At 34.6% G+C, this 15,050-nt stretch overlaps 2 protein-coding genes and 1 pseudogene across 2 annotated transcripts; all 3 read left to right on the top strand.

Moving 5' to 3' along the window:
• The first annotated feature begins 425 nt into the window (after positions 1–425).
• On the top strand, positions 426–4,850 carry LOC129869950 (probable leucine-rich repeat receptor-like protein kinase At1g35710). Its single transcript, XM_055944505.1, has 7 exons — positions 426–596; positions 952–994; positions 1,784–1,863; positions 3,286–4,077; positions 4,168–4,181; positions 4,288–4,774; positions 4,842–4,850. The coding sequence occupies exons 1-7, from the start codon at positions 426–428 to the stop codon at positions 4,848–4,850; spliced, it is 1,596 nt and encodes a 531-aa protein (XP_055800480.1).
• A 77-nt stretch (positions 4,851–4,927) lies between these two features.
• LOC129904968 (receptor kinase-like protein Xa21) lies at positions 4,928–6,002 on the top strand (annotated as a pseudogene).
• Positions 6,003–8,287: 2,285 nt separating this feature from the next.
• LOC129904969 (ras-related protein Rab11D) lies at positions 8,288–14,564 on the top strand. Its single transcript, XM_055980374.1, has 2 exons — positions 8,288–8,632; positions 13,877–14,564. The coding sequence occupies exons 1-2, from the start codon at positions 8,406–8,408 to the stop codon at positions 14,316–14,318; spliced, it is 669 nt and encodes a 222-aa protein (XP_055836349.1). The 5' UTR covers positions 8,288–8,405; the 3' UTR covers positions 14,319–14,564.
• The last annotated feature ends 486 nt before the right edge of the window (positions 14,565–15,050 follow it).

Raw genomic sequence — 15,050 nt, 5'->3', positions numbered from 1 at the left:
GAATTCTTTTGGATGAAGATATGGTGGCTCATGTTGGTGATTTTGGGATCTCTAAAGTTTTAGCCATAAGCAAGTCCATGGCTTATACGGAGATTTTCGGCACTCTTGGATATATTGCACCAGGTATAAAAAATCTACGCTCTTTGATTCTCTCTTATCATAATTAAGCCTCTCCAATTTCTAGAAATAAAAAAAAAACAAGTCTTTATTTATGCAGAATTATTGTTGTATTTCAATTGAGTAACTTTTCTTAAATATTTTTCTAAGAATATGGCTCAGAGGGAATAGTGTCTGCTAGTGGTGCTGTTTATAGTTACGGCATCATGTTGATAGAGGTTTTGACCAAAAGAAGGCCAACAGATGAAGCGATATGGAATGAAAATCTTGACTTGAGGAAATGGATAACACAATCATTTTCAAGGACTATGGTGGACGTTGTGGATGCCAATCTTTTTTCTGAGGAAGAACAAATCACTTCTAAAAGTGAAAGTTGCATAGCCCCAATGATGGAATTGGCATTAGATTGCACAAAGGGAACACCAGAAGCAAGAATAACCATGAAAGATGTAGTCAAGAGGCTTAACAAAATCAAGAACGTAGTTTTTGAAATGTAGAAGTTAGCATCTCTTTCGGAGGTGTTCTTTCTGAGCTGCAAGTTAACATGTTGCTTTTTGTTTACCTGATTTCTTTAGTCGTTCGTACTTCCTGGAGACATGTACTGTTTGTACTTCAGAGTGTTGCATTTCCCTCGTTTTGTGATTTCAGATTTGAGTAGTCTTTATATGTTTTAAATGCTTGAATAAAATTAAGAAATATTAAGAAGGTGTTTAGCTGTACTATTTTACTTTCTGTTTGCCTCTACTTCACAATTTTGATTCATTAGTTTCTTCCAATTGATATATTCAACTATTTAATAAATGTAATACTTAGTTGGACTTGGTGATTTTGCAGGTGAATGAAAGACTAGATCCTAATAATTCAATAGTTTTACACCGTAAGTGCATATAATTTATACTCAAACTTAAATTTGATCTTCCTGTTTTTCAGTATCAGTCAAAGTTTAAGCCACATACACTGACGATTATCAAGTACTAATATGTAAGTGCAAGTAAATCTTCTTGAATTGAAGGGAAGGTGTATAAGCTTCAAAAATCTCTATATGATTTAAAGCAGGCTCCAAGTGACGTGAAGACACTCCCTAATTGTTTCTTTATATATATATGATTTGCTTCTTGAAGGAAGTGATGAGCAAAAGTTGCTTTGGATGAAGTATTTTTTGGGGCTGGAAGTATATCAATCAGCAAAAATATGTCTTGGAGATTCTGAAAAATTTCAGAATGCAAGTTGCGAAACAGTTCCTACTCCATTGGTTTTAAATACCAAATTTTCTAAGGAAGATGGAACCGAAAAGTGTGATACTTCATTTTATATTAGTTTGGTTGTAAGTCTCTTGTACTTGACAGCTTCAGATTTAACGTACATTAAGTAATATTTTTTGTTCAATACAAGTGTGGGAACTCTTCCATTTCTTCGAAAATGGGCATAAATGTTGGAGGACCTACTAAAATGGGCATAAATGAACATATTCGGTGCATGATATGTCGAATAGGGAAAGTATAGCTACACTGGCAAATAAATGGTGATTCGAAACAGAATATCACTACCTAATATGAGCTTCTTGATTTCCTTGTACAATATCATTTCCAGCTACATTCACAAGGGAGAAATTTAGTTCATTCCTGATCCTTATAGACTTGGTTGCAATTCTCAACTTTTCTAAAAGGCATCTTAATAGGGGATTTTGTTGCTTGCTTCCAGTTGACTGATCCTGGTGCAATTTTATCGAGGATCACCTGGCCACCTGTATGTCTAAAATAATGTCGAACAAAGAAGCAATGTACCCACCCAGTCCGGACACTGTTAAATAGATTATTTATGTAGGTATCAGTTCCAAGGCTGTTAATCCACAACTGGAAGCATCTTTCTTCTCGAAATGTTTGAGCATCATCCTCCGTCATCTCAGCCAAAAATATTTTTCTTTGTCCACTGTCAATCTATTCCTAGATTATGAAAAAATAACTCTTTACTAGACGGAAAAAGTACATCATTGTAAACTCCATGTATCGTAAGCATTAACTTATTAATAGATTATCTTACTATTCATTCAAAATCATTACTTGAATAGTAGACGAGGGTTCATACAATCAATTAGTTAATCTTTTACCAAATGATATAAAATCAGTAAGAAGTGAAAACATCGACTGCTGAACGGAGACAGCTTATGCGCTTGTTATTGGCATTCTTTTCATGATATACCACCCTCTATTGCTTCTCCTTCTTTTATAGTAGAAAAAATGAATTTCTTTGAAATTTCAGAAAGTAGTACTTAGAATTGACAGTAGAAACTTGAGGATTCTGCGAAAGATTGAACAAGAACAAAAGGAATTCAATAGCTTTTGTTTAAATTCTGTATTTATATTGGAAAATTCAAAAAATATTTATAAAATATGAATCCAATTATTATTATATATTAATTTAAAATCTTTGTAAAAAAATTATAAACTTTAAATCGGATACGCCCTCTGTATGTGGTTGGTAAGAGTCAAGCAACATGCATTTTTACAAACTTGTCTGCTTGACCTCCCATTGGCTTGGTCTTGGACAATATATAATGCAACCCTTTGTTTTTTATTATTTATTTTATCAATAATTTTAGTTGACCAACTTTTCTCAATCAATTTCCTTACCCCTTAGTTTACACAATTCCTCAATGTGATGTCATTTCAATAATACGTTTGTGGAAATCAAAACCATTTAACTTTATTAGTACGTTTGTAAAAATATATATTTAACTTTAAATATTTCATTTTATCTATAATGACAAAAAAAAATTAAAGTTATACAAATGTAATGATATGTTTAAGACTAAAAATTTCAAAAGTTTTCAATGCCTTCTTAAATTTCCTATCGAATCAGACTATGTCTTACATAATGGAATAATACATTTGAAAAAGAACATTTTTCTTGTTGATTCTTCCAACAGCATGAAGAATATTTTCTTGTTGATTCTTATCTTTCTAATTCAATTTTCTATATCAATTGCTTCCTCAAATGAGACTGACCAACAAGCTTTACTAGATTTTCAAAATCTTGTCACAAGTCCCAGTCATTTTTTTGCCAATAATTGGACCAAAAATACTTCTTTTTGCTCTTGGTTTAGTGTCACTTGCAGTTCAAAAAGGCAAAGGGTTGTGGCCTTGATTCTTCCTAATTTGCATCTTCAAGGCACAATTTCCCTGTCTTTGGCCAATTTATCCTTTCTCAAGTGTTCTCAATCTCGAGAACAACAACTTCCATGGTGGCATCCCTTACGAACTTGGCCACTTGCCTTGCTTGCGAGTGATTGATATTCAAAATAATCAGCTCCAAGGAAGTATTCCATCAAGTCTATTTCAACACCCGAGAGTTCAGGTAATTTCATTGGCCTTCAATAAACTCAGAGGTGAAATGCTGAAAGGGTCATGGTACGTACCAGAACTCAGGGTCTTAAATCTTAGGAACAATTGCCGCACAGGTATAATCCCTCCTTCTGTCGGAAATGCCACAAAGTTGCTCAACTTCAGTTTGTCTAATAATAGAATCAACGGCAACATTCCTAGGGAGATTGGTAATTTGAGTCAGCTTGCATATTTGTCCTTTGTCAATAATCAATTAACAGGTTCCATTCCTACATCACTGTTTAATATCTCATCGCTACTTTCTGTAACTCTGGGAATGAACAGCCTTTATGGTCCTCTCTTGCTAGATGAAGGGAATATTGTATCAAATCTGAAGTTTTTAAGTATATCTATGAACCAAATTTTTGGTTGCATTCCTTCCAACATATGCCAACTCACAGAGCTCAAAGTTTTGTCAATATCTGTCAACAACATAACTGGATACATACCAAGAAATATTGGTTGTCTATCCAAGCTCGAGAGGTTCTATATTGGAGATAATAGAATAAAAGGGACTATTCCTGCTTCATTGGGAAATATTTCCACTCTGAAAATTCTTTATTGTGGAAACAATCGCATGGTGGGTCAATTCCTCTGGAATTAGGGAAGCTATCAAATTTGAGACAATTAACCTTTGACCAAAATTATAATCTTATTGGTCAAATTCCAGAGGCTATTTTCAACGTATCTTCTTTGGAAATTATTGATTTCAATTTCAGTAACCTCTCTAGTAAAATTCCAACCACTACAGGTCTTCATCTTCCAAACCTTAAAGAACTTGACTTGGGAGTCAATCAGCTGGAAGGGGAAATTCCATTGTTCTAACAAATGCTTCCAAGCTTGAGATACTGTCGCTAACAAAGAACTTTCTCACAGGCGCTATTCCTACTAATTTGGGGAATCTTCGTGAGCTGCGAGAACTGCTCCTATTTGATAATCAACTTACCAATGAACCAAGAGAGCATGAGTTGCGATTCTTCAATTCTTTGGCGGACTGTAGGATGTTGCGATATCTAGAAGTGGGTTTCAATCCATTGAATGGTGTTCTGCCCAATTCTATTGGGAATCTTTCATCTACTATTGAAACATTTCATATAGTAGATGCACACATCAACGGCCTCATCCCCACAAGTATAGGCAACATGAGCGGTCTTACAGCCCTAATCTTTCAAAAAAACAACTTGACTGGGAGTATTCCTTCTGATGTTGGTAAGCTTAAACCACTCCAAGGGCTGTATCTAGATAATAATAAATTGCAGGGACATATTCCAGAGGCGGTATGCCATTTATCTTATTTGGTTCAATTAAATCTGCAAGTTAATGAGCTCTCTGGTTTAATTCCAGAATGCTTAGGAAATCTTAGCATGCTACAACTGTTTTCTTTGGGTTCTAATAAATTTTCATCAAAACTTCCATTGAGCCTTTGGAAAATGAATGGTCCTCTCTACTTAAGTGTGTCACGAAATTCTCTAGAGGGAGAAGTTCCATCAGATATTAGAGGACTGAAGGCCATTATAGAACTATATCTTTCCAGTAACCACTTTTCAGGCATGATACCAAGCACAAGTTGGGAACTCCAAAATCTGCAGTCTCTTGACCTATCCAACAATTCATTTTTTGGCAAAGTTCCATCATCCTTTGCCAACTTGATAAGCCTAGTATACTTGGATTTGTCTTTAAATGCATTGTCAGGTACTATTCCTAAGTCTTTGGAAAAGCTTTCATACCTTAAAAGCATTAATGTTTGATTTAATGGTTTAGAAGGTGAAATACCGAGTGGTGGTGTGTTTGTAAATTCCACTTTGCGGTCATTTCTAGGGAACAAAGGTCTATGCGAAATGCACATATTGCAGATTCCTGCTTGTGCTATCACTAATCCTGGAAAACAATCAAAGCTTAAGGAGGTTGTGCTAAAAATTGTTACTCCAGTGGTTATCTTATCCTTTCTGATATTCTTGTTGGTTTCAATTTGGATAATGAAACGACAGAAGAAAGGAAAGTCCAAAAATGTTGAAAAGGTACCGGAGATCAGGACTCATCAATTAGTTTCTTTTCACGAGATTCAACGAGCAACAAATAATTTTGATGGATCCAATTTAATTGGTGAGGGAAGCTCTGGCTCTGTGTACAAAGGCACATTATCTGGTGGAAGTGTAGTGGCAATAAAGCTTCTGGATTTGGAAAATGAGCAAGTATGCAAGAGGTTGATACCGAATGCGAAGTGCTGAGAAATGTTAGACATAGAAATCTTGTTCCGGTGATTACTACATGTTCTAGTGACTATATAAGAGCCTTTGTTCTGCAATATATGCCCAGCGGGAGTCTTGAGAATCGGTTGTACAGAGAAGATTGTCACTTGAATCTTCATCAAAGAGTCGCCATAATGCTTGACGCGGCAATGGCAATTGAATATCTACATCATGGCCATGTCCCTCCAATAGTTCATTGCGATTTAAAGCCAGCCAACGTTCTTTTGGATGAAGATATGGTGGCTCGTGTTGGTGATTTTGGCATCTCTAAAATTTTAGGAATAAGTAAGTCCGTGGCTTATACGGAGACATTGGGCACTCTTGGATACATTGCACCAGGTATACTAATCTCTTTCTTTCTCACTTATAACTTTTCTATTTGATTTTTTCTTATCTAAATCAAGCCCTTGCAAATTCTAGAACTAAATAAAAAGCATGTCTTTGTTAGTACGAGCACTATTGTTAATATTCAAATAAGTAATTCTTTTTCATTTTTCGTTCTTTTAAGAATATGTCTTGGAGGGAATAGTGTCCACTAGTGGTGATGTTTATAGTTACGGCATCATGTTGATGGAGGTTTTGACCAAAAGAAGGCCAAATGATGAAGAGATATGTAATGAAAATCTTGACTTGAGGAAATGGATCACACAATCATTTTCAGGGACTATTACGGACGTTGTGGATTCCAATCTTTTTTCTGAGGAAGAACAAATCACTTCTAAAAGTGAAGTCTGCATTGTGTCCATGATAGAATTGGCTTTAGACTGCACAAAGGAAATGCCAGAATCAAGAATAACCATGAAAGATGTAGTCAAGAGGCTTAACAAAATCAAGAACACATTTTTGGAAACATAGAAGTGATTAGCATCTCTTGCGATGGTGTTCTTTTCTGAGCTGCAAGTTAATATGATGCTTTCGTTTACCTGGTTCCTTCAGTAAGGTCGTTGTATAGTACTACTTGGAGTCATGTGTTGTTTGTAATTTCATTTGAGTGGTTTAGAACCTGTTTTTACTTTATCTATTTGTAATTATGTTTTGATTGCTAGCTTGAAAGAAACCAGAATTAAATTAATAAAGGTGTTTAGCTGCACTATTTTGCTTTTGTTCATTAGCTTCTTCATTTGTATTCAATAAACTTCTTTTGAACTCTTTGTGATAGTGTCGGGTGAAATAAACAATTAGTGAACTGAGAACTTTTCATTTCCTTGTACTTGTTACTGTATTATTTCGACTTTAGCTGCAGAACAGGAAATGAGCTAATTAAGAAGAAGATTTCCTAGTGGACATTATACAGAGGAACATCACTTGGTATCACAAAACAGGTTTTGAGGATTTTAGGCCTTTTTGTCCACTGATTATTCGATAATTAGTCGATTGACTCTGTTTGCCTCCAAACTTGGCCAGGTCATACCCCACACGCCTAATGATCAGCATTGTAATGCTTGATGCAGCTATGACAATTGAATATCTACATAATGGTAATGACACTCCAATAGTTCATTGCGACCTAAAGCCAACCAACGTTCTTTTGGATGAAGATATGGTGGCTCATGTTGGTGATTATGGGATCTCTAAAATTTTAGCCGTAATCAAGTCCATGGCTTATACGGAGACATTGGGTACTCTTGGATACATTGCACCAGGTATAAAAAATTTGCTCCTTTTGATTCTCTCTTATCATAATTAAGCCTCTCCAAATTCTAGAATTTAAAAAAAAAAAAACAAGTCTTTATTTATGCTGAATTATTGTTGTATTTCAATTGAGTAACTTTTCTTCGATCCTTTTCTAAGAATATGATTAAGAGGGAATAGTGGCCGCTAGTGGTGAATTTTACACAGTGAGGTGATGAAAGACCAGATCCTAATATGAGAACAATGTAGATTAGGGGTTCTATAAACATCAAATAGGTTAGATATGAAACTTGTAAAATAATGATGATTATAAAGGTTTTGATGTATTTAAATTTAAAATCAATGTTTATATATTTGGTATTAATCATAATTAACAAAATCATTTAGTAGTGTTAGTAAGAGGAGAAGGGTTAAAGATATATCTGGTGTTTGAGCAACCCTAGATGTTGTCGGAGTAAAAAATTATTAACAGGGCGTTCTAATGTGTTGTATCGATTAAGTTCACGAATTGGAGATAAGCAAACTCGAACTGCTAATGTCCGCTACAGGATAAACTATCGTCTCTCAATCCCTCTAATATTATTTTTGAGTAAAAAAAAAAGCATGAATAAATCAAAACCACACCTAGAGTATCTTTTTTTTTTTGACATTCATATCTGAAATGACAGGTGTGCAACTGAAGTATTACCACCAACTATACATCAAAACACACATTAACTATCAATTATTCTTTTTTCTTACTTGAACGATAGTGAAATTTTGGGTAAGAAATTCGCACAACTGATAATTGAAATGTGTTTAGGTAAATAGTTAGTTATAACTCAGATTTTGAAACTTGCACACGCGATAATCGCTCAATTATTTTTGTTTTTTACTTTTTTTGAAATAATAAATTAGAAAAAGGGAAAGAATAAAGACAGGGGTCCAGCAAAGACTAAGCAAAGATCTTCATCTCCTCTGTTTCCACCCCTCACCCACCACGCCTCTCTCCCTTCCATTTTCAGCTGCTGATTTTGCAGAGAAATCAATGGCGAGTGGTTATGGGGATTCGAGCCAGAAGATAGATTATGTATTCAAAGTGGTGTTAATCGGTGATTCAGCTGTAGGGAAGTCTCAGATACTAGCTAGATTTGCTCGTAACGAATTTAGCCTCGATTCTAAAGCAACAATTGGGGTTGAATTCCAGACACGAACACTTGTGATACAGCACAAGTCTGTTAAAGCTCAGATCTGGGATACTGCTGGTCAAGAACGGTATCAATTTTTTCTTTTATTGACACTTTGATTCTTGTTGTGTTACCCCAAACTCGGAAAGCTTAGTAGTTCAGTTGGTTAGTAGCTAAGTTGGTTTACTATCTGAACTTTTACCTTAATGGTGAGGGTTTGATTTCCAACCATGGAATTCCCTCCTGCCCAACCCCAGTTTTAAAGAATAAAATAAATTGTGTTAATGCAAACCAAAGGAATCTTAGTAGCTCAGTTCGTGAGAGTTTGATTCCCAACCTTGGAATTCCCTCCCCTTTCCCCAGCCCCAATTTTAAACAAGAAAATAAAATTGTGTTACTGTGAACTGAAAGAATCTTAGTAGCTACCTGAACTTTCACCTTGTTGGTGAGCATTTGATTCCCGAACTTGGAATTCCCTCCCTTTTCCCTAGCCCCAATTTTAAAAAATAAAATAGACTTGTGTTACCGCGAACTCGAGGAATTTTAGTAGCTTAGTTGGTTGACTATGTGAACTTTTACCTTGTTGGTGATAATTTGTTTCTTTTCATTTTGTGCGAGTTTAAGTTGGATGAACTGAATATTTACACAATCATATTATTTGATTTCAATTAACTCTATTAAAATAGTATTTGATTGGTAACCTTGAATAAATGGTATGTGAACTGCTATAATAGGTTAAATTATGATGATGGTGTTATAAAAATCATTATATTGATGGTGCATATAACTTGAACATTTCTATTACTACTTCCCCTCTCACCAAAAAGAGAATGGAAGGATTAGGAGTAAAAGATCAAACTTTTGGCATGATTTTGAACATGATAGAGTGACGGAGCCAGGAATTTTGACAAGGGGATTAAAAGAAGTATAGGAAAGTCACATTTAGGATTTAAACACTTATGATCTTAAGCAAATTTTGATCTCCCTCTGCTACTCCACTAGAAAATTCCGTGATTTCAAGGGGATTCAACAAGTTAAATATATTTAAAAGTTTCGACTTTGACCCTTTTGCTTTGAATAGTGTAAATTTTCGATGAAAGGGTTTTGGTTGAACCCATTTTAAATTAAGTCATATGCATGAATATACTTTAGGTGGGTTGGAAAATATTTGAAGTGGAGGCACAACTCTATCTTAGGTCTTTGTATGAGTTGGTTTACTAGACTCAAGGTTTCTTAGCGGATTACTCGAGTGAGAAGGCCACAGGATCACATTGATAATCTGGACACCTTGTGCATATGCATACTCTTCTAAGATTTGGGAATTTGAATTTTTTTTGCAGGTGTGCAAAACACACATCACGTGTACATGTGATAGTGTGATTTTTTCAGAAGTGGGAGAAGTATGAAGGTAATGACAGTTAAGGAAAGCAGTAGCACATTATTACATTATGGAAAAATTAACATAAGGGAAAAAGTTATGGCAATAATCAAAACAAACAAAACATTCAACAACTTAAATATTCACGTAAGTTTGTGATGTTTAAAACCTAATTTCCCAAAGGGCATCGTCAAGCTGTTATACTCTATTTTAACCCAGTAAAAATTGAGTACTACATATTGGAGATTTCCGGGTTAATTAACTCAAGCAATCGCCACCTAATTAATTAGGTGAATTAGGGCACCTACTTATCAACTATATCATTAAACATAAACTCTGTTTTAAGGTCTTATTAACCTACTAGATACTAGTAAGGTTAAAAAATCTAAAGGGGATAATATTATGGGGGTCTTACATATGGAGGAGCTCTGGTTGTTAAATTAGAAATAAAGGGCTACAATAAACCTAGATAAAATGTATATATATAGATAAAATTTACAAAATTAAGAAATGCAATTGTTAATTGAATAAACAAAAATGTGATGCCTTTTTCTGAAAGATAAATTAAAATGTTAAAAAATGACCATTGATGATAATATTAAAATGAGAATAATAATATTCCCTTCGATTCAATTTGTTTGTATGGCTTTGACTTGGCATGGAGTTTAAGTAAAGAAGACTTTTGATTTGAATCTTGTGGTCCTAAACTAAAAATATGTAAAATATACCAAAATGTCCTTTCATCTTGTGGTCTTGAATGTGATAAGTTAGAATTAAAGAGTCGCCAAAAAGGAAAAAACACATTCATTTGGTGACGGACTAAAAAGAAAAGTAAGACAAATAAATTGAATTATAGGGAGTAATATTGAGAAGTGATGATGATGGTTGAATAATGAAGAAGATCATATTAATAATATGTATAACAATGATATTGAAAACTGTTAATTGTAGGAGAATAAAAGAATAAGCGTTCTTATTTTATGAAAGGTATCAGAATTGCAAATAAATAAGTTGGAAGGAGGACGGGACAAAATTGGATGTCAACATGCATCTTCTCAAAACTCACACTCAAATCGATGAGAAAAAGTGAACTAAAGCAAATAGTTAGTCCAACTCCAAATTTAAGATTCACTCGCCTATGTATTATAGAAGATACACATAAAAATTACGACTTTCTTTGGTACTCATAAAAATTACGACTTTCTTTGGACTACTAAAGGGCATAAATATATAATTTTCTAGGGGTCGTTTGGTATGAAGGATGGGATAGACAAAGTTATATGAGACATCTCATGGATTGGGATAATTCATGAGATAAGTTATCTCACCATATATATGGGATAACTTATCCCATCATTGTAGTATAAATGGTGGGATAACTAATTTCGGGACTAACTAATACCCCTAACCAGAAGCAGGATAAAACAATCCTGCATTTTATCCTAGGATTGTTATCCCTTTTTCCTCATACCAAATGACCCCTAAGAGTATTATGTTTGGTTTTCAATTGTCATTACTTAGTTATTTATTTTAATATTTTAGAATTGGTTTAAAATTGAACTGCCATGTGTCTTGAGTAGAATCATATGTAAAATATCATTTTAACTCAACAACAATATTTGGCCAAGTTGAGTAGATTCAGGCCTAGATTTTTGACGAATGAGTTGAACTGACTGAGTTGGGTAGGCTCGGTCCTACGTTTTCTTCAAGATTTTGCACCATATGCAGAATTATAGGCCTGAAGCTCAAATATCTTCGTATTGATAGTTGTTTAACACTTGTAGAGCCAACTTTCTTATTTGCATTGCCCACTTGCTTCTACTTATGTGTGGTTGGATCTGTTAGATCTGGTTCCTCTAGCAACCCAGGGACTGCTTTGTGCATGAATCCTTTGCTTATGCTGGGGGGGGGGGGTGCTTCTACTCATTGTTCTTTGTTTGCCAAATGCGTTCTCTTATCTATTGTTTGATGTACTTTTGAATTCAAAAGGCATCTGTCCTGGATATTGTAGATTAGGTTGATAGATTGCCTGTACCGGTTTTTGTTTCCATCCAGTTTGATGGGAACCAGATAGCCCTTAAACCACTCTAATTCCTTGAACTATTGTTTTTCTCTTCACTATAATGTGAAATTTTTCTGTCCTTTTGTCACTCAACCTTTGTAAAGTTACCTATCGAGAAATATATATTGCTGAATTTGTAAATAGCTGTGAGCTATAATTGTTCAAGTATCATATCATTGGACAAGAAAGCTATAGGTTCATCTGCTATTTTTGGTCTTAAAGTGCACAAGCCATAAAGGTTTAGTCTAGATTTCAAGTTGCCCCATCATAGATTTAAATGGATAGTATTAAAATGTTTGTATTATCCCGTAGAAAATGTAGATTACAAACTGCTCCCTGTCACCCCTTTAGGTGAATAAGAATGGCGTCAACTCCGCTCTTTCTATAAATTATTTACGTCATCACGAGTCTTGATGGTAACTACTAAGGTTATCTGCATCTAAGCTAGGACCAGAGAGGAAACTGCGATAAAATTGATGGTGAATGTCGGGATTTATAGGGTAACTACTTGATTAGTATTAGGCAACTACTTAGCTGGTTTATCTATAAATTAGGCCCCATTTTTTCTGATACGGGATCGGAAGTCATTGTAATAAAACAGGGATATAGATGCACAAGGGTTGAGACATTGCTCTCAGAAACAATTTTACACATCCTCAAAATTTTGGTTCTCTCTCAATATCAAAAATATAGTCCTTTGTTTATCTCTCTAAATTGTTCTTCATATGGTGTCATGACCATCGCAATCCTAGTAGATATGGTTCACCGAAAGCTGCTAAAGATGTCTGCTGGCAACCCAGTTTTGAAAGAAATAGTCTTTTACCATTTTTTGTCGTCACCAGGATCTCCGGTATTGGTCCAACCATCTTCAATTACTTTGCTAGTACTGTATCCTCATCTATCTCAGGTTGAAAAGGATATTGGCCCTCCATGCCTATCCTTAATCTTCTCCTTCTTTTAACTCGATTCTACTACACTCTCGTGTATTTCACCAAAAGACCTTGGTGTTAAGTTGAGTTTGACACTGTTCAAGTTCTTGTTCGTTGCGTGTCCTATTAGTCATCAAATCATTCCAGACCAACAGCTTTATTTTATAAGTCTTATAACAAACAGCTTCATTTCAAAATGAATACAGAGATGAAGACCTCATTTCCAAAGTTATCAGTACAGGCTCACTTGTGTGGCTTGAATCTTGGCTTTGGTGGTGCATTTGTCCCTTGCACCAAGTTATGTCTAGGGATTGGCATCAGCATCCACATAATGAGTTCATGCTAGTAGCCACATTGTCAAGTCTAACTTTGGAGGATATATCAGTTTTCTTTGCCAGCTTCCCTCTGCTTCTTTTTGTTCAGTCTTCTTAAAAATAACCCCTATAAGACAGGTTCCTCTATAGTATATAATACTCCAAGTTTTGGACAAAAAGGCCACATTGAGACACTTCAAATTGGAGTTGGTCAATATTATAGGGAATGAATTGTAACATTCTAAAACATCAATGCTAGTTGAGATTTGGGATTAAATATGGCTTTTCTGGTTACTAGTTTCTTCCTTCTTATTAATGTGCAATGTATTATGTATGCCTGTTATCGATGCTGTATTTATTCGAAAGAAACATCTATGCTACTATCAAATTACTATTGTACAAGTGCACTACCAAGTGGTCTATTAGAGTTTAGTATTTAAGTATGCCCTTCTGGATTCTCACCAGCTCTTATAAATACTTGTTACCAAGTGTTGATGGTCCCGACTCACTGATATCGCATTAGGGATTTGATTAGCTTTATTTCCACATTTAACACTTTTCCTTGTCTAGGACTGCTTTTACACTCGATAAGTGGAGTAGAGACTTAACAATTCCGTAACTGATTTAATCATTTCCTTGTGATTTTCAGATATAGAGCTGTCACAAGCGCATACTACAGGGGAGCTGTTGGAGCTATGTTAGTTTATGACATAACAAAACGCCAAACATTTGATCACATACCCCGTTGGCTGGAAGAGTTGCGCGCACATGCTGATAGGAATATCGTGATCATTCTGATCGGAAACAAAACAGATCTCAAAGACCAACGAGCTGTCCCTACCGAGGATGCTATGGAGTTTGCTCAGAAAGAAGGATTGTTTTTCTTAGAGACTTCTGCATTGGAAGCGACAAACGTGGAGGATGCATTCTCAACTGTGTTGACAGAGATCTTCAACATCGTAAACAAGAAGAATCTTGCTGCAGATGAGAATCAGTCTAATGGGAATCCTGCATCTTTATCTGGGAAGAAGATTCTTGTACCTGGTCCTGCACAAGTCATCCCAGAAAAGAAAGCATGTTGTAGATCTTGAAATATCGGGATTCGGCGTTTCTTTAACTTTTTCAGGTGAAAATTTTTGAGTATTAAAGCTTCATAGTTTCACTGAGAGTAATTCTTGAAAATTTCATGTATTTGGTTGTAAATTCATTTTGTTTTTGTGATGTTTTTTAATGAAAGGAAATGTTTAGATTGTTCTCTGTGTGGAATGAGGACTGAGGACAACAGCAGCAGAGTATATGTGCTTTTACAAGTTATAATATGTTTGTTGTTAGCTTCATATTCAATTTTCTTGGGAGCAATTGATCTAAATGTGGTTGAATTCTTGAGGCCAAAAAAAAAATATGATGAGGAGCTAAACGTGATTTTGACAATTAGTAATCTGTTTGGTCAAATTTCGAGAAATATACTTATTTAGAAGAGTGTTTATTGTCTAAAGTGTTTTTTCAGGAAAGTATTTTTTTTGAGAGAAATATACTTATTTTGGAGAGAGTTTTTTGTCAAAAGTGTTTTTTTGGGAAATTAATTTTTGGAAGTAACTATTTGTGTTTGATTAATTAATTTGACTTAACATTTTTGGCAATATTAAGAGCAATAATCTGTGTTTGTTGTACTCAATAACATATTTTTTTCCTTTGAAAAAGCTAAAAAATTTGTCGAGTACTTTTACTCTAAAACAAGCATTTTAACTCTTAAAAGTATAATCATTTGTTAATATTTTAGGGATATTTTTGTAGTTCAATATTTCAAATTTTGATATTCATAT

The sequence above is a fragment of the Solanum dulcamara genome, chromosome 10 (assembly GCF_947179165.1).
Source record: "Solanum dulcamara chromosome 10, daSolDulc1.2, whole genome shotgun sequence".
NCBI lineage: Eukaryota > Viridiplantae > Streptophyta > Magnoliopsida > Solanales > Solanaceae > Solanum > Solanum dulcamara.
The sequence above is the reverse complement of the archived record's forward strand: the minus strand, read 5'-3'. Positions and strand labels throughout refer to the sequence as shown.